This window comes from Hippopotamus amphibius, chromosome 3 (assembly GCF_030028045.1).
Source record: "Hippopotamus amphibius kiboko isolate mHipAmp2 chromosome 3, mHipAmp2.hap2, whole genome shotgun sequence".
NCBI classification, from domain to species: domain Eukaryota; kingdom Metazoa; phylum Chordata; class Mammalia; order Artiodactyla; family Hippopotamidae; genus Hippopotamus; species Hippopotamus amphibius.
This window is the reverse complement of record NC_080188.1, coordinates 77,082,930-77,109,517: the sequence shown is the minus strand read 5'-3', so window position 1 is coordinate 77,109,517 and position 26,588 is coordinate 77,082,930. Positions and strand designations below refer to the sequence as shown.

Sequence of the window (26,588 nt, the reverse complement as noted above, 5' to 3'; positions counted from 1 at the left end):
TATTGGAGTCTTCTGCACGTACCTGTAATATGTGAGAGGGGCCCACACCTGCGTGAGTCTGAGGCATCTCAGAGAAATGTACGCATTTGCTTCTGATCAGGAAAGCTGGAAGGAGAACACCAGCTTTCCCAATTCCTAGGCCAGTACTTAATTCTTCCTTCACATAAAAACACTGCAGCGAAGAGGGCAAAATCCACGTGGCAATAGCACCCACCTTTCAAAGTTTAATAAAAGGTCTACTGTGGGCTGAGCCAATAATACCACTTTAACTCCTTCATCTCACTAAACCTCCTGCTGACTTGTTTGCTTACCTCCCATGATAAGATGGAGCATCCGTCCTAATTCCTCCACCAAAGACCTCTATCTCCCTCCCAAAGCCAGCTTCACACACGTTACTGAAGGATCTATAGTTAAGCAGAAAATATTATTTGAACATAGTTTTCGTTGAAACAAAATTCAAATATAGCAGGCCCGTAGTGTTTTGCTTTTCTGTGCCACGTGCATAAAAATAACCTGATTTGACATATACAAGATACAGAACAGAATACTCCCAAGTGGAATTTATATAGCCAAATTCTTATAAATTATGTATATTATGGAAATACATCTTTTTTAAAAAAGCTTTTAATCACGTGTTATTAGTTTATTTCTATGGATTTTGAATGGTTTAGACCCACTGAAAATGGATCATTGGCCCAGGCTCTGAGCTTCCTGGCAGCTAAGTATGAAAGGTAAATATAATCAGTTGCCTACTTCTCATTATCTTTATGGACCATAGGGAGAAAAATGGGCTAAAATAACACAAGGATAACGAGAAGGATGTTAAACTGGCTGAAGGACCTCCCCAAAAGGATACTGATCGTCAGCTCCTTTATGCCACCTGGCCAGGGACTCCCTATGGCCCCTTCCCTCCAGGGCTGTGGGAGGAAGGTGTGGTGGGCATGCGACTGCGGCCCGTGGGTGACCAGCCCTGGGAGGAGCAGGCAGACCACTACACCACAGAATAATGATGAAAAACGATCTTGACAGGCCAGAGCAATGAGCTGAATCTAACAAGATGAAATTAAACAAGGACAAATGTTAAGTGCTTTCCTTAGGTCAGAAAAAAACCAATGGCACAAACCCAAGATGACAGAGATATGGCTCACCAGCAGGCATAAAAAACAAAATGAAACAAACAAAAAAACTCTGGAGTTTTAAACTACAAGCATGTCACTAAAAACAACCCAAAACTTTTTAGTGCAATCATGTCTTTTGAACAAGGGACAGTTGTTCATCATATTTTGAAATCACTCGTCTACATTTGGAGTTAGATTCTAGGAACGCTGCTTTGTTTCTATGGAAGATGGGTCTGTGCTAATATTAAAAACAATTTTGAAACAGCAAAGTCATTTTCAGTAAGTTCCTTCACCCAACGTGGCTATTTTCATTGCTTGCATGTCACTTTTCATGTTGCATACTTACTTTAAAATGAGGATACAGGAGAAAACAAATAAAACAGAATAAACATATACAAACTGGAGTGCATTTAGAAGAGAATGGCCAGAGTAGCTTGTGGACTCTGAACCTGCATTTCTGAAGAGTCGTTGGACAGACAGGGCAGAAGCTTCGTAAGAGCGGTTTTCAAATAGCTTGAAGGGTTGACAAGAGAAGATTAGGTTTGTCTAAGATAAACTTAAGGATTATGAAGAAGAATAGCATTTATGAAATCTTGAGTTTTTAAAAGTGCCTTCTCTTAAAAAGAAAAAAAAGGAAAAAAAAGATTTTATTGTCACATTAAGTTTGGAAAGCATTACTGCTTTATTAGTAGCAATATTTGTATTTTTCCAGGTTAGGATATTTTGAATTAAAGTTGTCAAAGCAAGATCATCTGGCCAGTACGTGACAGAGCTGAGAGACAACAAATGTACTCAAGCTTGGGACAAATTTAAATTCAACATTAATAGAAAAAATCCTCGTATGAGTCAGATCTGTACAAAGACAAAGTAGAAGTCTGCAGATTTTCATACAGACAGTGTCTTATTTATGAAGCAATGAAAAAAGGTATTTAAGAATGGGCCATTGGACTTCCCTGGTGGTGCAGTGGTTAAGAATTCACCTGCCAATGCAGGGGACACGGGTTCAATCCCTGGTCCAGGAAGATCTAACATGCCATAGAACAACTAAGCCCGTGTGCCACTACTACAGAGCCTGCATGCTGCAACTACTGAAGCCTGAGCTCCTAGAGCTCGTGCTCTGCAACAAGAGAAGCCATTGCAATGAGAAGCCCATGCACCTCAACAAAGAGTAGCCCCCACTCAACACAACACAGAAAGCCTGTGTGCAGCAACAAAGACCCAATGCAACCAAAAAATAAAAAAGTAAAGAATGGGTCATAGCAATTGTTTTCAAATTTTTCAACCACAATCTACAGAAAATTATATATATAGAATTTTATGTATATATATAATTCTATATATATATAATTTTATATATACATAAAATACATAGTGTATATTATATATAGTATATACCTATAGTAGAAAATATATTTTATATCACCACCATATACATGCCTACATGATTGAGAATAAAATGGAAAGAAAAGTCTAACTACTGCTAATGATAATTGCTACAAATGGTGTACTTTGAGTTTTTCTTTCTATTTTACTTTTTTAAAATGCTGAACTTTATCCACTAAATAGATTTCCTCTCCAGTGCCATGTCGTGAAGACTGTAAAGCATTGGCCGAGGAACTATTGAGTAGAATTGCTTGGGTGAGCTAGAGGGCCAAAAATTCCTTCCTACAGTGAGATTCAATCATTCAATAACACAACCTGGGTTATGTAGCTAAAAACAAAAACAAAAACAAAAAACAAAAACAGAAAAACCCAAAACCCCAAACCCTAATTGAAGTGTTTTCTATTTCCAGTTTATTGCTTTCATTCTCTTATTCTAGATTACTGAGCTTTTTCACTCTTGATTCTATTTCTAATATTATCTGTCCCTACTTATTTGATTCCTTTACCTGAGTAATTGATGAAAATATGAAACTGTATAGAACCAAGAATAGAAGCTTGCAACTCATTTTAGGTGTAGTTGCTCACCCAGCCGTGTTTATTTATGTACAGCTTTTTTTTCCCCCCAAGAATCAGTTACAAACCCTCCAGTCACACCAACAACTTCTCTATTTTATTTCTGTCCACAAAGTTGAGAAATTTTGTTCAGTGTGTTAAGGAGAAGAGACCATGGAAAGACAAATACCATATGATATCACTTATATGTGGAATCTAAAATACAACACAAATGAACATATCTACGAACCAGAAACAGACTCCCAGGCAAAGAGAACAGACTTGTGGTTGCCAACGGGGAGGGCAGGTGGGGGAGGCAAGGACTGGGAGTTTGGGATTAGCAGTTGCAAACTATTTTATATAGGATGGATAAACAACAAGGTCCTACTGTATAGCACAGGGAATTATATTCAATATTCTGTAAGGAACCATAATGGAAAAGAATATGAAAAAGAATATATAGGTATAACTGAATCGCTTTGCTGTACAGCAGAAATTAACACAACGTTGTAAATCAACTATACTTCAATAAAATATATATATGAAAAAAGGGAGAGGGACCATGCCTATGCCATAGGGTGGTTGGTTCTGAGGATGAAATGAGGTGATGTAAGCCGAGTGCTCTAGACAGCGCCTGGCTCGATGGCTCTTAGCTGGGATGACATTGATGGTGACGACGGTGGTATCACAATGATCTTCCTCTAGTGTAGCTGTCTCAAAACCACACTAATTAAAATACTAAGTGGTCTTGGCATGCCTTCTTCAAGTGAAGCCAAACTGCCTCCTAAAAATCACCCCTTTTTTATCTCTTTTTCAAATTCTTTTTGAGTATTTCATGGTTGTAACCTCAAGTCATGGATCTGTTGTTTGCCTAACCTTTTCTTCCTTTTAAAAAAACCAGGACACTTGCTCGGCTCTCATTTTCTTGGATCTCACAGACTGCTAACAGTGTTTCCTCAAGGTCACTGGCAAGTCGTTTTGTGTAGGGGGACCTGATTCAATGAGTTAACTTGGATGACGTCAACTACAGTCTCCTGCATTTTGGTGGATTCTGTTCCTCTCTTAGGAGTGTTTTCAGCTTGGAGTGTTTCTTTCTTTTGTTTTTGTTTGTTTGTTTTTTGTGTTTTTTTGAAGAATAAAGAAACAAAATGAGACCTGAGGAGCCTGGTCTTCTTACCACCTGGTAGCACCCCACCAACAAGTGGCATGTCCCTTGGTGGTTCCCTTTATTCTGAAAAGCCTCAGCTCATTTGTGGTTTGGGCTTCTTGATATATTCAGGTGGTGGTTTAGGGTCTTTGAAATCAGACTGCTGGGTGAAAATCCCGCCCCTGCCACTTACCAGCTGGGTGAGGCCCAGCGAGTCCCTCTTTGTGATTCAACTTGCTCCTCTGCAGAAGGAAGAATACTGTCTATCCCGTGGGGTTGCTGTGAGGAGCTTAGAACAGTGGCCAGTACGAAGTAAGCTGCTGTTGGCATCCCCAGTTTCATGGGGAATTCTCTGAAGGCCAATCCTTCACTTTCTCTTTGGAGTTTCTGTACAGGAAGAAACTTTACAAAGGTTTCTAACCTTCTGGAGTCTCTTCCCACAAGATGATGTTTTCTCTGAACTTTTGGATCTCTGCCTTCCTGAAGGCTAGGATGAGTGTCTGACTACATTCGTGTTTATTTTATGTGACAAAGTCACTTTCCCCAATTCCCATCGCTTCTCTGTCAGTGAGCATTTCCTCCTCTGAGCCCAGTATCAACCCTCCTTGGTGTTTCTTCTGATTTCTAAGCAACGAAACTGTCAGCTGGGCAAGCCAAAGATGTGTCAGATGGCCTCCTTGTAGCAGAACAAACTGCCAGCAGATGTTAGAAGTTCAAGGTCCCGCTGCACTGTAACCTGCCTCTTTGCCAGTGTTTTCAAACTTTCCAATAATAATAATAATGGGCCTCGTGCTGAGGATGAGAGCAGGTCTATCTGGAAGCAAAAATGTTTGCCAACAACCCCGGCTAAATTATTTAAAGGTGTCAGGATGGTGCTCCTGTGTGGTTACTTTTCATCAGGAAGACAGTAAATGAACACCAGTGATCCAGACACTTGTAGGCACTGGAAATACAAAGCCAAACACAGCCCTACCTGCAAGGAGCCTCCAGCCTACAATGGCTCTAAAATCCATCTAGTCTCCTTGTTGCTTTCCACCTAAACTGGAGTGCTGTCTCTCACGCCCGCGCACATGCCAGAGAGGAGTGTCTTTCTTCATGTTTTGTTAAATTCCTAAAGCACTCACATCGGTGACATTGACCCACCAGCCCCTCAAGGGGTCACTGTCTGTGGGATGGGCGCTGCTTCCACTGAAGTTCAGCCGTGACTTTGGCCTATCTCCTCCACCCCCACACAGAAAGCTTGAGGAAGGGTCACCTTGTGCAAAAAATATAGAAATTGACATGACATTCAGAAGAAGGGCAACTGTAGAGAAATGATGCCTGTGTAAGTTGGGAGGGGTGTGTTGGGAACAGGAACTGTAGAGTCTCAAGGCTGGTCTCTCCCACAACACAGAAGAGGTGAGATGGTGTGAGAAGAGCATCTCTTAGTTTGGGTTAAGTTTCCCTCCATTAAAGGGGAATGAATGACAATAATAAAAGGAATCATATTAAGAGTCTGTTCTGGTTTTTAAATAAAAAGAATGGTTTTTAAATTCTCTGCCTGATGGCTTGATTATTTACCCTCGTTTTTCTTTTCAGTTAAAACAATACTTTCATTTCGCTGAACAGGCAAAAGAGGTTCATTTGGGAAATCACTGTTCTAATCAGGGGAAAAGCATCCATTCTCTCTCAACCTCTCACCCATTCTTAAGAAGTATTTTAAATACTTCTTAAAATAGATGTTTTTCTTTTTTTCCAAAATGCAAACACAATAGGACATTTTGATTGAGGCCTGCTACATCTCTTAACATCCTGGACTTTTCCCTCACAGTTGTCAAAGCGATCAGTTTCAGTGAAAACCTTTTTTTTAAGTAATTTTTCTTTAAGTTATATAATAAAGTGAAAGATGGTAAGGAAAAGAGTGAAAGAGGAGTCATCAGTAAACCTATCAAGTAAAATGTATCTAACAGGAAACACAACACGACCTGGTTGGATTTTGAGCCCCAAGTGTTGGGTGCGGTGGTTTCATGCGGTGGGTCCTGCTTCAAGGAGGGGGAGGGGTGGGGGAGCCCTGAGCACACACCGTGGGGGTGAGGGGGTGCAGGGGAGGGCGGTCGAGAGGCATGGCAAATCTCACTCTAGAAAGGGCACCAAACAGTTTCAGTCTTTGACATCTGAGCACTCGCACCTGTGACCAGGGACAATGGATGCACCCCCAGTTGGGCTGGGGAGGAAAAGGAGAGTCCGACGCACGCACAGCCCGTCTCCATCTCTCCCACATGCCTAGGGTCCAACGATGCAGCTTCTAACATGAAGATGCAGCAAAGGGCTGCTGGGAAACAGCCTGTCATGTAGTAATTAGGATTCGGGAGACTCGGGGCGGAGGGGTGGGGGTGGGGTGGGAAATTCTAAGAGACAGTCATCTCAAAAAACTCAAGACACAGAGCCTGCAGACACAGCCAAAGGGCAGCTTGTACCTCGGCCGGGGTGCAAAGGGCTGTCGGCCGCCTATTGATCTTTCCTGTCACACCCAAGCAGAGCGCCAACCAATCACTGTCAGCAACATCATCTTTGAACGCACAGGACAGCAGTCTGTGCACGCACCTTGGGACCTTCTTATTGCGACTACTGGGAGGATGAGTGAAGAGAACATTGATTTATTGATTAAATGCACAATCAACGGAGGAGTCAACGGCGCTCACCACTTAAGAGCCTGATCAAGCAGCAGTGGGACCAAATTCAGGCTTCAGCATCTGGGAAAGGGGAATGCCTTGTTCAGGGACCACAAATGGAGACTGCGGGGATAAGCCCAGTCGGCTCATGAGATCAGGGCGGGGATCCTCTACTGCACTCCCAAGGTGGGGAAATCATCCCAGAAATCTTTGCACCCGTGCCCATGCCAGAGGGACTCGTAAGAGGGTGTGAGACAGGCTCTGCCCAACTCAAAGATCAGGTCTGACCAATGGGACATCTTTGAAGAAAGAGGTGGCACATTTGCTTTCTCAGGATAAAGATACTTGCAAAGGGTTTCAGATATACCGAGAGCCATATCAGCCTAATGTCTGAAAAGCGATACAGTTCAATTTTAGATGTAATATACCCTGTGCCTCTGAGACACAGTTGACACACGGCGTGGCTGTGATGTACACGAAAGGCTCCGTGGCTCTCCACAATATGTGGACAGAACACATATTTGTCTGGCCTGGGATCATGCTTACCTGCTCTATGGAAAGCTTTCTCTTACCTTCTGCATTTCCTTTTAAATCCAGAAATATATTAATGGGGAATTTTTAAGTTATCCTGCAACAAAACCAAATCTACCTATCCATACCCAGTTTTGGAAACTATGGAAGGAACAATCACTATTTTCCTTTGGAATCTAGTGAAGAAGTACTTAAGGTACCAGGAACACAGGTACCTCAACCCCCGTCTTAGCAAAACAAGGACTATTTTCAATGCAATAAAAATCTGAGACTTTGCTGCTTGGGATTTGGGATTTACATCCTTTCTGTAAGAAAAATTTATAATGCAAAGGATATAGTTAACATTCTGTGATGGCTAATTTTATGAGTCAACTTGGCTAGGCCATGGTACTGAGGTTTTCGGTCAAACATTCTAGATGTTTTTGTGAGGGTATTTTTAAGATGAGATTAACATTTAAATAAGCAGACTTTGAGTAATGCAAAATTACCCTCCATAATGTGGCCAGACTTCATCCAATTAGTTGAAGACCTTAATAGAAAAAAACTGACCTCCCCAGAAGAAGGAATTCTGCCAGATTGCCTTTGGACTCAAACTGCAATTCCTCCTCAGGTCTCTAGCCTACCAGCCAACGCTGTAAAATTTGAAATTGCTAGTCTCCACAATTGTGTGAGCCAGTCTTTTAAAATAAATGCCCCTCCCAACTCCCCGTGGATAGATGGACAGACACACACACACACACACCCCCTATTGGTTCTGTTTCTCTGGAGAACTCTAATACACATACTGCAGTAACTATTAACATTGTCCACCAATATTTCTGGTTTCTTCTCTGTCTGGGTCCGTGAAAAGATTATACTTTACTGAAAACTTAAGGTTAACCACGGCCATGTAACTTGCTTTGGCTAATAAGATGGGAGTGGGAGTGACTGGTGTCACTTTTAAGCAGAAGCATTTAAGAGCCAGGGCATGATGCTTTATGCTCTTCCCCGAGGGCACCAAGCCTTGAGTCACGCTGAGATGGTAGAAACCAAAGGTGCTGCCTCTGTCTCCCTGGGCCCCCAGGTGACCACATGAGCAGAGTGCCACCTATGAGCCCCTGTGGATATGCAGCACAAGTTAAAATAATTTGTTTCAACCACTGGGATTTGGGGGTTATGACTGACATAGCACCTAGAAAAGAAAAGTTCTGCGGTATCCTAGCAATATCCATTCAACATGCCAATTACATTTTTTTTTTCATTATTACAAGCTCAGCAAGACTTCTATTTGATATAAACACTGAATAGTGACTTGGAATGCTATATGCACATGATGGCAGTAAAACAGTTTCTCTAAAATTATTTCATGTAAACTTTTCACAAACTGGCCTCACCTTTAATCCAAATTATTGGTAGAATATTTTGCCAAACCCACCGGCATCCATTCCATTATGAAACTTGGAATAAATGGAGTCCATATGGATTTGAACATCTTGTAAACGAGCCCTCGAAAACGAGTCTATTTCAACTGCTCCAGTGTTTTATGATTTTATGAAGATCCTAGAATAGGTCCACCTTCTATTTGTTCTAACCCCCAAATGACTACTAAGAAGAGATAATCTTTCAATAAGACAGATGAATCGAAACCAAAAATCTGGCTTTTGCTAGATGGAAAAAAGGAAAAAAGGAGAGAGAGTATAAAGATGAGAGTTTGAAACATATGGGCCTGTGAGGAAATGGGATAAACAGATGGAGATGATCAGATTTCAAAATCATCTAGTCCTGAGGTTATCTGGAATTTCAAGATATGAACATAGTTGAGATTATCACACCCATCTAAAGGGTGCCGACTTTTAAAAGAATTCTCAAAATTTTGCCTCAGTTTAAAAAAAAAAAAAGGATAGCATCATTTTCTGCCATGAACACCTTAACCTACAAACTTTGTGTGGAGACCATGAACAGGGTCACATTTACTTTTCAGGTTGCTTCCCCACAGGGCCTGCCTGTTATCAGTCTATAAATATGAAACTGACTTCTGCTACCACTTCCTCAAATCCCACTGCCGGGCCCCCTCCCCCATCCCCTAAATGAGGGAAGCAGGCTAAGAGAGGAGCAGAGCAAGTATGTTAGGGGCACATCCACTGTCCCGTGGCACGTGCCACCCTTGCCCACCCTCACTTTGGCTAACCAGTCTCCAACTGGTGAGTCAAGGCTGGTTGGTCAACAACGGAGACGTGCGTGGGTGCATCGCCGTGTACTAGCACAAACTGGAATAAAAGTAGCTGCAGGGTGTTCAGACCCCAGAGGTCAAGCCTCACTCTTAGGTGGAGGCTGGCTCCGCAGTGATCGGGACAATCTTAGTGAAGGCAGTCAGAGCTCGGCTGTTGAGTGCAGGTCCTCCAGAAACAAGGTCACGGCAGATAAAAACTGTAGTCTGTCTTCCTTTCACCAACAATTTCTTTTTGTGGAGAGAAAAAGGATGGTTAATGCAGTTTGGCTGTGGAGACGGGTCCTGGCCACAGAATGGGCCAGGATTTGCCTCTGAATAGAAGAGCTAGCCTAAACTTTAGGATCATTTTCTCTGAGGACAAAGGTCGGTGTCAGCCCACAGTAAGAGGACACATTGGCCCTTTGGCCTGGAATGCTGCCCTGAGGTCACTTGTGGGTCAGTGTGATTATCAAGGACATTTCCACCCCCGCCCCCCCCCCCACCTCCTCCCAGGTCCCTTCTATTCTTATAGATTATTGCAGCCTCCTGGGTGAGAAACCATACCCAGCAAGTCATCACAGCTGAGTTCTCAGACCTTACAGAAGTCCCTTACACACTATTTGTCACATAATGAAGCACTCCCAGCATGCATTCCACGTCGCCCTGAATAAAAAAGCTGAAGATGTAAACCATCTCTCCATAGCATTCCTTCCCCGAATGCTGCGATGTGAACGTGGAAGTCACAGCACATGTCTGCCATCTGTATTTGTACTTGTCAACAGCTCTGTTTTGGGATAAACAGTTTTGAAGTAAGAATCAATTCAACTTGTTGGAAGATTAGCCAAAGAACAGCTCAAAAGACCAAAACAGAACATGAAGTCAGATAGTCTTAAAAAAAAAAAAAAAAATCAAGCACAATGTTCTGTTTCTCACTAAATGCTGTTTTGTCACAGCCCAAGAGAAAGAGCTGGTAGCTGGGGGTTGGAGGCAGAGAGACAGGGAAAAATGTATTTACTCAAGTGAAAAATTCTTCAACTCAGAACAAATATCTTTGCTACAATGCAATTGGAAATCATTCACTGACCTCTAGGAGACTACAGTTAAGAAAAAAAGTAATTTTAGCATTTACACTTCACAGTTCTACTATGTGAAGGTATACACAGGGGACAACTTATATCGGTACAAGTGAATAATATAGTCCTTTATTACCATAAAAATGGTAGCATTTCCCAAAGTCGATTTTGATTAAAAGTAGTTCCACGGTTGAAAACACTACTCCACCGTAGAGCTTATTAGAACAGGGACAGCAAGGGGAAAATAAAGACATATACCAAAAGGAGGTCAGGAACGAAGTTAGTAAAAACAGGATGCTACAGATTGGCGGCAGGTAACAATGGAACTGCTTTTAGAAGCGGCTGGAGTGAGTACATGAAGGGACGTGGTAACCTGGCAGCCCCATATTCTACAAAACAAATGAGTACGTGTATGCTCCACATGGAGAGACATCCATTTTCCCCTTAGAAGACGTCATTTACAAAAGAGCAAACTGGTGATTTGTACTTACATACTGGACCCTTTTCAAGCCCGTCAAGGAGTGATAAATTATTGAAGCATAGTTTTATTTTTCGTGTGCACACAGTAAAACCTTGTGAAATGTTTCTGTTCCCCTTTCCAAGTTATTAAAAAATAATTGTTTCCAATTACTCTGTGATCTTTACGCGAAAACCAGACAAAATACCACACATGCCTCTCCAGACCCAGCACTGCCCCCTCCCTCCCCTCCTCCCCCATCCTGCCCGCACATCCCTCAACCAGGAAACTGGTTAGAAGGGGGAGGGGCAGAGGAGGAAGGCCAACAGGATGGTCACACAGCTGTCTGGTGTTCGTTCAACCGCAGTACCCAGATATATTTGTTGTTCTGAGAGACAGCATAACTGTTCAGGGAATACGACAGGCTTGTGGAAATGCCATGAATAGAGTGGGAAAACCTCTCAGCAGGAGCCACAGGACGCAGAGCAGCTGCCTTGTGCCAAGCCACGTGGGTGTCTGTGCCCTGCCCTCGGACCATGTGACACCAAGCTCAGCGGGGACTGGAGAGAAAGGCTTCCTGGGAGCCCCTCCCTAAGCCAGAGCGCGGAGAAATTCCTCCTGCCACAGTGGGCGGAACACCTGCAACCTGAATGAGTTTACAGATGCCAGGCCTTGCTTTCATCTTAATGACTGCCAGACCGTACAGGACCGGCTCCTCCCCACCGTGTTCACAAAGGAGCGGAGGGCGTGGGTGCCGGGATTCCGGAAAGGGAGCAAGAAAACCCAGCAGGTGAACCGCACGGGGGAGATGCAAGATGAGTTCGTAGAGACTTGGGTTAAAAGGAACGTTTACAGCTACCTGGCATGTTGGAACCTTTAGAATCTCTCCCCCAGCTCAATTTGGATTCCTTCTCCTTCCACGGAAGTGCCACTGTTAGATGCCCAATTCTATTTCCTACTGAGGTGATGGAACCAGAGGCTGAGCGTTTGGTCTCAGGGACCTTTTTCAGCTTCAGACTGAAACTGGATGCCTCATGGAACATTATCCCTCGAGCATTCTGTACAGTGAACAGAAGAGGATGAGACAGAAGAGGCTATCTCCACAGTGTTTTAATCATTCTCACGTCCATCATTTCAGTTTGGCAAGTAAAGCAGTCAAATCAAACGGCATTGTTTGAAACTTCAGTTACAAATCATGTAGGGAAAAAAAGATTTTCTCTTTTCTACAAATTCTTTTTGCTTTCTGCTCACTGACATACAGGTAACAGAAAACGACTACAGCTTAAATATGGAAGAACTCTTTACAATTAAATCCACAATTTTATACATTTATCTCACTCCTCACGTGTCAGTGAAAAATCAACGACTATAACAAAATAGGACAAATTATATGACAGAAGAACTAAAAAACTTAATAAAAAACATCCAAGTATGAAACGCATGGTACTCTTGGTATCTTCACATCCTCCTCTTCTGTGTACTTATGTACAACACTGAAAAGAAAAAATAACAAATTGAAAAAACTTTCCTAAGTATCGTAATAGCAAGTTTTAAAAGCAAGCAGATTTTAGCCTGACACCTCTGCAAATTTCAAAGGAATTTTCAAACCACACAATAAATTCTAGAACTACTATAAGACTAATTTTATGACTCCAGAACTGGGTTTGATGTCTTAGAGGACTGTGTTCGGGTCTTAGCTATACATTTGACTGGATTTGCAAACCGTGACCAAGGGGATAAAATAAAATGTATGCAAAAGTCTCTGGAATCTTAGAATGTTTTATAATCGTAGGTATAACAATTATGCTTGTAGTTAGAGTAAATTAGTAAATCTACCAGGCCAGACTTCAGATTAAAAACAAAGAACATATTTTCACCCATCTCTTCAATATAATCACTCAACTTCCTGTTTACTTTTTTAATTGCATCAGGATAAACAAGAGCTGAGGAGTTTGTCATTTTTGTTAAAGATACCAAAGCCCTTATTCTGAGTTACCTGTAAAGTATCAACCTTCAGTGTTATCCAAAGTTTTGCTCAGCTAGTCCTCTCGTGACCATCCCTGATGACTGGTCACTGGAGGCAAGCTTTCACCAGAGGTGCCCCTCCCCTCCCACCCCCAAAACCTACTCAGATTCTGAAGGTTTACAAAAAGTGAACATTGAGAGATATCTTGATCAAAGGATGTAGCACAGATTAATCAAATAAGCCAAGATCCTCTTTAAGAACCAAGGATGTGAATTACAGAGCCTAAAGATAACTAGCACTAATTACCCATGGAAAAAGTTATATAAAGGAAAGCATCAGAATGACAGTAAAGACACTCCTAGGAAACTGGCCAAGTCAGAGATGTAGTGTGTATGTGACAGGATCCACCCTATCACCTCTCACAGAATCTGCAGCTGACTGTTGTCATCAGCTGTTTTGAGAAGGGGAAAGATCATGAACATTTCTTAGTAAATGGAAAGAGTCAAATAAGAACAATATTAAAAATAGGAGAAGAAATTCTACAGATTGGAAAGACTAAAAAGGTATACATATATATAAAGATATGATGTGACCCCAATGTTTACAGCAGCACTAATTACAATAGCCAAGACATGGAAGCCATCTGTGTCCACTGGCAGATAAAGAAGATGTGGTAAATATAGACAATGGAATATTACTCAGCCATAACAAAGAATGAAATAATACCATTTGCAACAACACAGATGGACCTAGAGATTATTATATTAAGTGAAGTCAGACAGAGAAAGACAAATATCATATGTATCACTTATATGTGGAATCTAAATAAATAATACAAACTTATTTACAAAATAGAAATAGACATAGAAAACAAACATGGTTACCAAAGGGAAGTGGGGGGAGGAGTAAATTAGGAGTTTGGGATTAGCAAACATAAACTACTATATATATAAAATAGATAAACAACAAGGATCTGCTGTATAGCACAGGGAACTATATCCAATATCTTATAATAAACTATAATGGAAAAGAATATATATATTCAGTTTACATGTAAATATATATATATATGAATAACTTTACTGTACACCAGAAACTAACACAACATTGTAAATCAACTGTACTTTAATAAAAAATTTTTAAATAAAACAAAATGAGATATAATGTGAAGCAACATGGTACTATAAGGACAGGAGATGGAACAATAAAAGTCAGGATGTTTAGTTCACAGCAGAGATCCGACTGTTAAGGGGGCTGAAGAAGTCATCTAGAACTAAAGAATGCACATCAATGAAAACCCAAAATCAGGAGTCCCAAAGTTCCATTTGGGGGATGGGACCAAAAAGTGGGGATTAATCAAGGGATAATTCCCACAGTTCTGATGTCCCCCCACTCCCCGCCCCCCAACTCAGATACGGATAATGTGTTTTTAAACCAGGTACTTGAAAGTAACCATAATAATCACAGCAATATATAAGTTGTTAAAAGCTGCGTAGCTTCAAAACCATATTTCCTCTTTTGTCATTTTTGCCAGACTAAAGGATACAAATCTCCCACATAAGAGCATCTGAATGCTTAACAGAGAAACAGGACAAGCTAACTGCCAAATGATGCAAACCAAAGGTAGCAGCAAAACAGTGGCCATCCAGAGCTCCAGCCACCCGCGTGAGAGGCTCTGCTGGGGAATATAACACACTGTATTCGGAAACAGAGCTCTGGGTCAGTGTACCAAGGCCTCTCTGTTCCTCATCAGCAAAGGAAGGGAAGAAGAGAATTTCTAGTTCCAAAATGCTATGAAGCATCTAAAAAAGAACTGGCCACACCGAGATCTGAGATGCAGTAAGAACTGAAAAACAAACAAAGCAAAACTAAAACTGAACTTTTCAATTATCTAGAAAACCTGCTGGTGATCCTATTCTGGATGCTGTATAACTGTAGAGTGAAGGGCTATTACCATTGTTTCCTCGGATAAATGCATCCCCGTACTTATTCTTCAGCTGTCCATTTACATACTCCTCTGTCTGCTCCAAGGCTATATTCATGTAGCCATCCAGGCACGCCAGGACCCCTGGAGACGGATTCAGTCAAAGAGAAGACATACAAAGCAAAGAGTTGAAAATTACAGGGTATACCTTATAGCTGACAATCTCTTTATTCATTAGCTCTTACATGCTTAGGATAAAAATTCACACTGTAAATGAAACAATAGAGTGAAGCACAAAAAAAGTCTTTGCTCTCTGCCTGTCTGAATGAAGGCTAAGATGCTACAGCATGAAGGCCGTCATGCACCCACCACTGGCAGGAAAAACGGGCTGCCACCTCCCTCATGGCATGTGTGGCAACAATGGCAACTTTTAAAGCCTTCACAAAAGTAACACAATAAGAATATTCCAAGTAAAATACCATTCTTTGAAAGCTAAAGACAGGAGAGGGTGATTATGCAGGAAGAAATGATCACTAGCCACGACTCCTCGTGCTCAGGGCCACTTCTGACTCTGGCCACTAAGTGAAACACGGGTCTGGCAGATTGATCTCATCCTTTTACAGCATCTCCCGCAGCAGATGAACGCACTCCAGGGCTAAGAGGAAGGCGCCACAATCTGTTAAAATAATGGAGAAGAGGAGACGGCAGGTGCTCCTGAAAGAACATCTTAAAGCTGTGACTCCCAGTGAGGAGCAGCTTGAGAACGCGGGCGCCATATTGCTTTATAGCACATCCCTCTCTGCCTCGTTCCAGTCAGAATATGTGCAAATCCAGACTAATACGGAAGAACAGCCAAAAACCTTCCAGGCAGCTCTCAAGGAAACTGTTCAAGCGAATCTTTTTAATTGTGTTAAGACAGTATCAATTTTGCAAAATTTGACCTGATGATCCTTTTCTAAAAAAGATGAAGATATGTAAACCATTAACTCTAACTTTAAGTGGTATTTTCTAGAAAAACAACTTACGTAAAAGCAAATACTACACATTTGATTTGATTAACCAAGTCGGTAGCTCCATTGAGTCTCAACTTCGTTAATATGCGCCTCACTCCCTGCCTCTGCCTCCATTATCCTCTCAACAAAAGTTTCTTTTCAAAATTGTGTGTGTGTAATGAGAGCACAAGACAGTAAGCTAACAAAATTCTGCTAGAAGCTGCAAACTTTCGAAGCACCAGAATGGATCTGAATAATTAATAATAATTATTTCCTATCAAAAGAAAGCTGAAGCTACAACTTCAGAGTTTCTTTCCTGCTGTATTACTTTATATCTAAACCATAATCATAAATGAGCAAGAAACTTGAGACATGATATGCAAATGTTTAAAAATTAAAAAGATTTGAAAATGAAATGTTCCCTTCTAATAAAAATATGCTCATAGCAAAGAGTTTTTTTAAAAGAAAAAGGTTTCCAGAGGTTGGGATTTTAATCCCCTCCCTTCTCTAAGGGGTTAAATTACAATGAATAACAGAAAACAATTTTCTTCAAACTTGAAGGGAAATTGCTATAGAGAACTGGGTTGGTTCATTTGTTTTTATTTAACCACATTCTTTATAGCAGGCTTGCAACAGTGTACAACATTTTGTTTTAATAGTATGGAAGCCATGACCAGACAATCATAAAAGGAGAAAAATTAGGGCTACTACTTCCCATCTGAAAGGTTGTTCAACCTTACTAGTAAACAAAGAAACATAAATGAAATAAGATATTACTTGTTGCCAATTAGAATGGAAAAGTTGAAATTAAAGGCTAGCACAAGGGTTGATGAGAACAGAGAAGAATGAGCCATCTGCCCTGATGGAGGGCCATTTGGCACCCTCTGTGACTTCGAAACCCCAGCCTAGGCAATTTATTATTGACACTCAAACGAGGCTTGAGATACATGTAAAAGGAGCTGTCATTTACAATAGAAAAAAAAATTGGTAAACACCTAAACGGCCATTAGTGGGACATTGGTTAAAAACAAAAAGTGTGGTCCATCTACTCATGGCATTCCTATGAAGCCAGTAAACACTCTATATTTTCAGAGAACTGAAAGCATTTTTTAATGTCAAAAAAAAAAATCAGAATGCATGTACAACTGATCCCACTTACGTAAAATTATACTTATATGGAGACAGATCCAAATGGGTAAAGGTATCTCTGGATGGGAGAATTTAGGGGAGATTTAGCTTTCTTCTATATACTTTTCTCCACTATTTGATTTGAAATTTCTTTAGAAAAAAAAGAAAAACCTATACATTACCTTTAAAAATGGAAAATGTTTTCCTAAAGAGTAGAGAGACAAAAGGTCACACTGGTTGACATCCTCAATGAAGGGTGTACTGAGAAGACACTGAACACATGTCCCCACCCTAACCAGCTGTGGATACTGCCTAGGCATCTACCACCTCCTCTGGGCCCATGAATGGTTCACGGGTGAGAAGCAACACACAGAGATGTTATAATACCTCAGTATTCAGGAGAAACCCACTAATCGCACAATAAAAATCAAATTAAACTGGAGATAGCCAAGAAACCAAAGCAGTACATAAACAGCAGAGTATTTTTTAACAAGGCTTTTGAGTCAAGCTTGAGTTTGGGTCCTAGCTCCTCCCTTATTAGCTGGGGATAATCAACAGATCTCAAAGGATTTATGTGAAGAGAAAATGAAAATTAAACTGATCCGCGCACATTGGACCCAAAGTAAATTCTCAATACAATTAAGTTTCTACGTGTAGAAAGTGGAAAAATCTCAAGAGATTATGATCATTACTCAGGAACGAGACCAAGAAAAGGCTTTAAAACTTTGCTAATCAATTAGTTATCTATACCTGTGAAACATTCCCAGTAATTGAACATACCTTAATTTTGGAAGATCCGTAATTTAGTTACTTCAAAAAATGAAATTGGATACCGTTCCCTCCACAAAGTTAATTTCAGTAGTGTCAGAGCCTCTTAAAAAGAGCATTTCATTTTCTACAAGAACAGAAAGGTGTCTTTGGATACCCCACATATTATACGAGTAGGAAGTTCACGCTGTAAAGTGATACTGTCTAAAACAGTTGCATGCCAATCTTGACTACTTCCACAAAAACAAACACTGCTGGGCCAAGGAGTTCTTCAGTATCCAGTTCTTCACACCTGCCTATCACTGGGGACGCAGGTACACACAACCTCAAAGCAGAGCCAGGAGCCCCAGATCACGCCACAAGTCAGAGCCACAAGCTCTGCTGTCAGAGTCGTCTCTCTAAAATGAACCGTCTCAGAGGTAGAAAAAGAAATGGGCATAAAAGCTGTTGACAACCAATGGTTTCTTTGGTCTACGGGGTACCTTGAAGAGGTTAACAAAAAGGTTAGGTCACCTTTGCTTCTTTAGTGAACACCAGTGAGGATGAAGCATGGAAATCTTACCTCGGTAATCCACTCCAGAATTTAATTTTACCACAACTGGTCGTCCGATGATTTGCTTCAGGAAGTCACTGGGTGTTTGCTTCCGCAGACTCATTTTAACAACCCTGATCAGAAATCTGAAAAGGATAAGTAAAGGTAAAGACGAAAGTTAATTATCCAACAAAAGAGCCCGGAAGCCCTTAATGTATTCTAGGAAATCAAGTGTCAAAGGACCACACATGAAGAGTCAACACTACTCCATCACCATGCCCACCACACGACAGCTAACGTGATTCCAGTTCTTACCAGGAGCCGATACTAAGCATTTGACATGCACTACCTCATTCAGTCCCGCAAGAATCCTCAGACACAGCCTTACCACAGAAGAGCCCTGTGTTTCCAGAGTCCCTGTTCCTAACCACTTGTCACCACTGTCCCCCACACAGTCAGTATACCCATTACCACCACAACCATCCCACCACTTACCCAATGCTTATTTTATGCTGAGCACAATGCTAAGATCCTTAGAAACCTATCAAACTTAATCTTTACAAGAACCTTGGGAAGAAGGTCTTAATATCCCCATTTTGCTGATGAAAATAAAGACCCAGAAAGATAAAATAATGTGCCCCCTAATGTGAGGGAATCAACACTCAAGTTCGAATCAGTCATGTTATAAAGCCACTGTTTACGTAATGTTTATATAGTATTTACAACAGCTGATGCCAAAACAGTATCTCTAGAAAGAATTATAATCATAATTGAGAGCTAATATTTGAGTGTACTACAGGCTGGCACTTATGTAAGCACTTTACACATATTAATCCACTTAGAGCTCACTGAGGCAGGTATTGTTTTAACCTCATTTTACGGATGACTAGACACAGAAATGGCTAAACATCCTGCTCAAGGTCACGTAGCCAGTAAGTAGATGGCCAGCCCGTGTCTCAATCACATGTTTATGCAGCCTCCTGAAAGCCGCTAATGTAACCAAACATTTTTATTTATCCTATTGTAATTATAGCAGATATACATTCTCTATAACAAAGAAAAAATCTTAAAAATCAAGTATAATAGGAATATGAAATAAGGAATGACCATTATACACCCAAATCAATCACAGACATACATAGCTACCTAATACCCCTTTCAAAGCTCATCCTGTTTTATAAGTTCTCTCTCTCAAAATACATTGGTAAACAAATATAACAAAACTGTAGTTACTTAAGCAAAAACTTTGGAAATTAATTATTCTGTTTCAGTCAAATTCAGCATCACTTTTATTTAGTAGCCATATAGCATTCACACTTAAAAATTAGTATGATATAATACTGGAAGGACTCTCCTCAAGAACTCAAGTTGTTTTCTTGTTGTTTTCAAATCAAAATTTTCACTAAACATTCTCCCGTAAATAGCACTACTTTTATTTCACTCCAAGTCCATCCACTCAACGATCTGAATTCAGGTTTACGATCATTGTTTGGAGATTTTTCTCAATGTGAATCCATGCGGACTCAGCAATCTGGCTAAACTAGAATGCTAGATTACTGGCTTTCCATTTGTTTAACAATTATGTGTATGGATACACTCTGCAAGAAGAATTTTAAAATATACACACAGGCTCTGACCTTAAAGAACTTAGAATCCTGAAGAACTTAAATTTTTGTTTAAAGGGCCTGAGTAAACAAAAAATGATTGTAATTTAAGTAAAACAATTTTCTTTAACCAAGAAAAGTCAACATCCCAAGTTAAACAAATTTCAAACACTATTCTTGAATTTAGGGCTGATATTTGGTCCACTCCCAACCATTCCATCTCTCCAAGGGTTGAAGGAAAATTTTAACATGATCAACTAATTATTTCACTTGGCAAATTTTAACTTTTCCACTGAACTGCCAATTTATTTTTCTAGCTACAGTCTCAACAGGTAACTGAAATTACAACTACTATTCAGGACAATCATTCTTCATTCATGAGGCAGACCACACAACAATGTTATTTATGGTGTTTTGAGCCTAAGAAAAAATTACAAAGTAAATACTGTAGCAGATTCAGAACCTTTAATGAGTTTATTAAAAAGAAACAAATCTTCCTGTTTATCTATAAAGTGCTTTATTTCTGTCTTGAACATGCATTGATGTTGAGACAATGAATGCTGAAAGCCCCAGAGACTCACTCACTGAGTCTTAGGTTCATTTCCCATCAGATGCTAAGTCCCATTATGCCAGCTTCTCATGTACAAAATTGATAGGAAACTAGCTGTTTATTTTGTGTTAAAATAAACATTAAAATGTTTTCTGATGTGAAAATCTATTATTAACTACCTTGTCCAAAGTTAAAAGTTAATGACAGAGAACAGTTCGCAAAGCTTTGAGATGCTCTTCCTGGGTTATGATCCTCAAATTTGACTCAAATAAAATTTCCCATAAAAAAAAAGGTTAAAGACAGATTAAAGACTACAAACCTAGGCTGATAGTTACTTCAGTAATGGTATTAGTTATTTTTAAAATGTTACTATCTTTCCTCACCTTTTAAAAAAGCACACATACATTCTTCTTCTAAGCTCAAAAAAGATCACACCTCTGACATTAAGCCTCATCTTTACCCCAGTGAACATGGATCTCTTCCTGAAGGCATTTAACACTTCATTTTCACGCAGCACCTCCGGTCAGGCACTTAGGCTGGGGATATAACACCAGTAAGACATGGCCTTGGGCCCTCAGAGTTGACACTCCAAAGGGGCAGAAACATGGAAACAGAGAAGTTTTAATGCTGTATGCATCTGGATAAAATTATGCAGAGAACCGCACACTGAGAATACTTGCTTAGCCCAGTCCTGGTAGATCGAAGAACAGTTTCAGGAGCTGAACCTGAGCTGAGTATGGAGGAAAAGGAGTCCACCAGCCTAAAAGCAGAGACATCTTAGCAAAGGCAGTGGACAGTGTTTGGGTTCAGGGGGGAAATGCTACCTAGGAGGATAAGACACAGCCACAGAAGGGAGCAGGGCCACCATCATGGGAGCACAGCAAGTCAGGCTGAGAGAGCGTGGCCCAGAGCCTCTAGGTCAGTTTCCCCAAAAGTGAATCATTCTGCATCACTTGAAGATCCCGATTCAGTAGTTCTGGGACAGGACCCAGGAATACGTTTGCAAAAGCCGAGGAGACTCCTATGAACTGGCAAACGTGGGAAATGCTTGTGTCAGTGATGGAGACCCTGAGAAGGGCTGATGCTGAGACTTGCATGATTGCAGATTGGAGACAGGCCCTCTCACTTAGTTCTGGCATCACAGTTTCCCATTTGGTTACCTGTCACTATTAACTCTTTTTTATATACTTTACTTTTTTTTAAATAGGAGTCTTTTCTCCCTTGAAAGACTGGAAGCCACATGAAAGGAGAGACTAGTACCAAGTTCTCGTTTACTCTCTAGAACAGCGACATTGTGCTAAACCTCTTGGAAAAAAATAATTTGTTTCAAGTTATTTGGAAAGAGGATAGTTGCTTCAAACACATTTTATCCATCACTTTAGGAGAGCATATCTTTTATATTCGTCTTCATTAGGTTTCCGTGGTACTCCCTGTTACTTAATGACTTGCCCATAAATCCATTTTGTATGAGTAAATTGGTCTCGACACCACAATTTTTCCCATGACTTGGCTCACGTAATTTTAAGTTTTCATCTTTTAAATTGGATAAGGCAGAAGGAATAGTTCTGACTGTTTCTGAAGGAAGAAAAAAGCCTCTTGAACCATAAACATATAAGAGGAAAAAGGCTTCCCTGCTTCAGGGTCACCTTGATAAAACTTCTCTTCAAAATTAAAGCCATAATCACCCTCTAGGCCTCCTCTCCCTTCCCTGACTCCTACTCAGGCTTTTAAATGTCCTATTTTCATAAATGGCTATTAAGTCGAAAGCAGTATATTTTCTGGCAGGAGCTACTGAGAGGTCTGGTACAAAAACGTCTGCCTACTGCCTTGCAGAGACTTTTTTACTTAGAAGAACTGGGCGGGGGGGGAACCAAATTTTATCCATCCCACTACAGGCCAGGCCACACTAGATTCCCCAGAAATTCACACAGTAACCCTGTGAGGGGGTGAGCAGAACTAAGGCTCCAACCCAAAGCCCAAGCCCTTTCAGAGGTACAGCTGCCCTTCTGAATGTGTCTTAAACCTGGGGAATGTCCACAGAGACAGTGAGAGATCTATTTGGAGAGTAGCAGTATTGCGGGGAAAACACCGAAAGTGACAAAATACTGTAAATTAGCCTGTGAAGACCTATAAAAATGATCACACAGAAAGAAATACATATGCAAGAAGGCATGGAAATCCTTGTTTCTTGGCAATGTTCACTGTAAACTTTCACCTACTCTTGCAGTACTTACAGTTTAGGGTGAAAAAAACTGAAAAGGAAAAACTGCAATGAAGCCTAACACTGCAACCCAAGTAAATGCAGCTGTAAACTAACACATCACTGTCAGAGAGGGCATCAGACACGGAGAAAAACAGCTCTCTATATATCTCCCTTCTGAGACAGTGGATACGTGGCTCTCTTCCAAAGGCTTCAGACCAATCCCTCCTTCCCATTCACAGGGGGCTACCCTCCTCTCTTCTCTCCCAGGGGCCACACTGAGTTGGCCCTCTGCGCATCCAGGGTACCTCTCTCCACTCCACAGCCACGGCCCTTAGCAGGCAGTTTTGTAGTTTTTCTGTCTGCTGACTAGTCTCCCACAGCGGGTTCTAAGCTTCTCGGGGACAAGGAAAATGCGTTACTTATTTAGTAACCCTGGTACCTAAGCACACGGCCCAGGCCTGAGAAAGCGGCACTTAAGGGCAGTGCCAAGGAAAAGCCCTGTCCCTTACCCTTCCCTCCCAACTGTGTGGACCTTGTTGAGTACAGCATCACCCACACATGTAAACAGCTACAGCCTGGTAACACCTCTATTACTGGCCACCACATGAAAGAAAGATGGAGAAAACAGCAATGTTTCTGTATTGTCCAAGAACCAGCTACATCTGAATCAACACAGATGCTTGTTAAAATGCAAATTCCTGAAAGCTGAGTCCTAGTCAGGCTGTCTAGGTAAAGAGCACTGTAATTTACATTCTATAAAAGTCCCTAAATATCTTCCATAAGCAAGTGGCTCCCCACCAGCAGCGATTTTCAACCCCACCCTCAGGGACCTTCAGAAATGCCTGGAGACATTTTGGACTCTCTTAACTGAGGAGGGTGGTGCCACTGCTATCTAGTAGGTAGAGGCCAGGGATTCGGCTCAACACTCTACAAAGCATAGGACGGCCCTCCACAACAAAGGAGGGTCTGCCCCCAAATGTCAGCTGAGGTTGAGAAACTCTGTTGTAAGTCCTAAAACCATTGTTCTCTGATGTTAAAGCAACAAGGAGTTTTTAAAAACCTTCAAGGGTTAACAAATGAGAACCAACAGCTAAGTTCTAACCACATGACAGAGTACAAATCATAACTTATTAGATATTTTATTCCAATATATAAAGAATGTGAAAACAACGGTCAAAAAAAATCTTGACAGGACTGCCATTCTAAATAATGAATTTCTAGTACTGACCATGAAACAGTCACTTTTCCCACTTTTCAGGGCTACAGATCACTCAGATGATTACAATCTGTTATTTGGCACAATTTTGAAAGAGTAGAATATACATATTACACATATACATAGCTGAATCACTTTGCTGTGCACCTGAAACTAACACGACATTGTAAATCAATCACACTTCAATAAAAACATAAATAAATAAAATGGTTGAATAATCCGAGTGATGTAAACATCTTTTTAAATTCTATTACTGAGTATGTCACAGTTCAGTGGGAGACCACCTGCTGCAGCATAAAGTACTCACTTGGGATGCAGGAAACCTGAGTTCTAATCCCAGCTCTGCTACTTAATTAGCTGTTTGCCTTGGATAACTCACCATTTCACCTCTCCAGGCCCCAGGTTCCTCATCTGCAAAATAAGGGAGTTATGCCAGACGATCGCTTTAAGAGACCATCCTGCTCCAACATTCAGTCAGGGCCTATGCAGTAACTCCGGTAACACACATACACACCCATACTAACATCCTCTGAAGAGTCCTGCACAAAACTGAAGCAAGTGGAATTGCCACAGACCAACACTGAAAAAAAAAAATCCAAAGAGGCTCAACCTTGTTGGTTGATATCCTAGAAAAGAATTACTTTTGGTGAAAAAAGCACAAACGTGAATGATGGAAACTACTAAAACTATTTTTGGCAAACAATCTGGCCATGTGTATGAAGACCTAAAAAGATCACACAAGCTCACAGCATCTATTCTAATAATTTCACTTCTCAGAATTAGTCCAAGTTAATCACCTGAAATTTTTTTTTAGAAAGGTTTACCAAAGTGTTACCTGGAATCCTAAAACGAAGCAAAAATTCACAAATACCCTAAATGCCCCACAGCCCAGAAATGGTTAAATAATGTATTAGGACCTACACAGTGACGGCTTAGGTAGCCAATCAAAAAAAAAAAAAGAAAGAAAAAAATTAGAAATTATATTTAAGAATGATTTCTAAGCGAAAGTGAAAAACTAAACATACTGTTAAGTGATAAAACGGGTACAGCCTTAGCTCAAATACAAACTAGCCCATACAAGAGTAAAATACAGATTGTGGGTGGAAAGGTGCCTTGAACGTGATTTTCTTCACTAAACTCTTCTGTTATTCCCAATTTTTCTGTAGCCGTCTTGTATTAATAGGAGGTAGGGCAAGGACACACCAAGGATCCCACTGTCAGGACCACCCGCCTTTCCCGGTTCCAGACACCTTAAATGAAGGTACGTGCAGACCGCGCGCGCACACACAAGCCGCGGTGACAGGACTGCACGCCGGGCCGCGGCGGTCGTCCCCAGGCCGACAGCTCGGGAAGTGGGCCAGCCCAGCCCTTCATTCCTGCGGCTCGGGCGCAGCCCCTCCCATGCAGGGGTGCCCGGCAATTCCCGGCCAAGCCCGGCCCGGTGTTCCGCTCCGCCTTCCCGCCGAAGCCCCGGGCTCCGCTCGGGCTTCCCTGCGGAACTTCGGCCACCAAGCGCAGCCCCAGAAGCCAGCTCGGTCGATGCCGTCCCTCCCCGCGCGATCCAGGCGGCTCTCGGGGCGGGCTTCTCAGGGCCGCGCCGGCGACCCCAGGCCTCCCGGCCGCTGTAGGCGCCGAGGACCGAGCGGGAGCGCGGGGACCCGCCACCCTCACGCTCCGGAGTCCGCGCTCGCTCCCGGCCCCTTCAAGGGCTGCCGGCCCTGCCCGGGGATGCTGCTCCCGAACCCTGCCCACGGCGACGGAACAGGAAGCCTCGGACGGCCAGCGCGGCCTCGTGGCTCACCTCGCGGCCGGGTTCCGACGCCCTGCTCCGGGCACGCCACAAGCCCGGCCTCCGCCGGCCCACCGGGCGAAACCGAAACTGAAACCGCCGAGGCGGTGGCACTTTTCAGCCTCAGCCAATCATTGCTTTCCATGACTATGGCAGCCCGCGAGGACCGAAAAGCCCCACCGCGCCGGAGCGCTCCGATGCCAGATTCCTGGTGTGCATGAAGGCGAAGTTGGTGGCTGGAGTCTAAGTGGAAAAAGCGCTGGTGCTCTGTTCTAGCAGAAAGCAAACGCCACGACCGCTCCCTCCCCCACTCCCGCAAAGAAAAAAGCAACACTGGAAGTGATCTTTTAACCAGGATTTCTTTTAGGCAGAAATGTTAAAAAATAGCTTGAAGTCATAAGAAACTGGAGTTTACTGCCAAAGTAATGACTGTACATACTTAGAAATGTCCTGAATTTGAATAACTAAATGCAGATAAATAAATAAAACGAGCAGGCTTGAATCTTTAAATCTACTTTTGGCTTTTGCTTCAATGTGTGAAGACGAAGTAGTTATTAGCAAGAGATTGTTTCCATAGCGACGTTAATCGACGCCAAAAAATTAAAATCACTGAAGTAACTCGTATTATAAAGGCATAAAGTGCGTTGCATGACAAAGTAGTCCTAATTGGAAATGGTGTACAGACATTATCAGTGCTGCTATGGGAACTTGGTTTGGAACTTTGCATGAATTCTCAATATGCTTGCTATTCAAAGGAGAGGAAAAAGGAGAAAACTGTTATGCCAAGACGATTCCTTTTTTCCGTACACACATAGC

At 41.6% G+C, this 26,588-nt stretch overlaps 1 protein-coding gene across 4 annotated transcripts; it reads right to left on the bottom strand.

The window, feature by feature from the left end:
- Positions 1-12,407: 12,407 nt before the first annotated feature.
- On the bottom strand, positions 12,408-25,919 carry LSM6 (LSM6 homolog, U6 small nuclear RNA and mRNA degradation associated). Of its 4 annotated transcripts, XM_057728274.1 has the most exons (5): positions 25,234-25,318; positions 24,363-24,394; positions 18,441-18,556; positions 15,021-15,134; positions 12,408-12,593 (listed from the first exon to the last, which is right to left on the bottom strand). In XM_057728274.1, the coding sequence occupies exons 3-5, from the start codon at positions 18,532-18,534 to the stop codon at positions 12,559-12,561; spliced, it is 243 nt and encodes an 80-aa protein (XP_057584257.1). In that variant the 5' UTR covers positions 18,535-18,556; positions 24,363-24,394; positions 25,234-25,318; the 3' UTR covers positions 12,408-12,558. The 4 variants fall into 4 exon arrangements, with proteins under 4 accessions (XP_057584257.1, XP_057584255.1, XP_057584258.1 ...); XM_057728272.1 differs by lacking the exons at positions 24,363-24,394; positions 25,234-25,318 and adding an exon at positions 25,785-25,919; XM_057728275.1 differs by lacking the exon at positions 24,363-24,394 and having other exon boundaries at positions 25,234-25,670.
- Positions 25,920-26,588: the final 669 nt, after the last annotated feature.

What these genes read in the sequence shown, in the direction of transcription:
- LSM6 (XM_057728272.1), bottom strand. Translation starts at nt 18,534, where the DNA reads ATGAGTCTGCGGAAGCAAACACCCAGTGACTTCCTGAAGCAAATCATC. An exon ending in TTCTGGAGTGGATTACCGAG is followed by an intron (nt 15,135 to 18,440) that starts GTAAGATTTCCA and finishes ATCCGTCTCCAG; the next exon opens with GGGTCCTGGCGTGCCTGGAT. An exon ending in ATTTATCCGAGGAAACAATG is followed by an intron (nt 12,594 to 15,020) that starts GTAATAGCCCTT and finishes TTTTCTTTTCAG; the next exon opens with TGTTGTACATAAGTACACAG.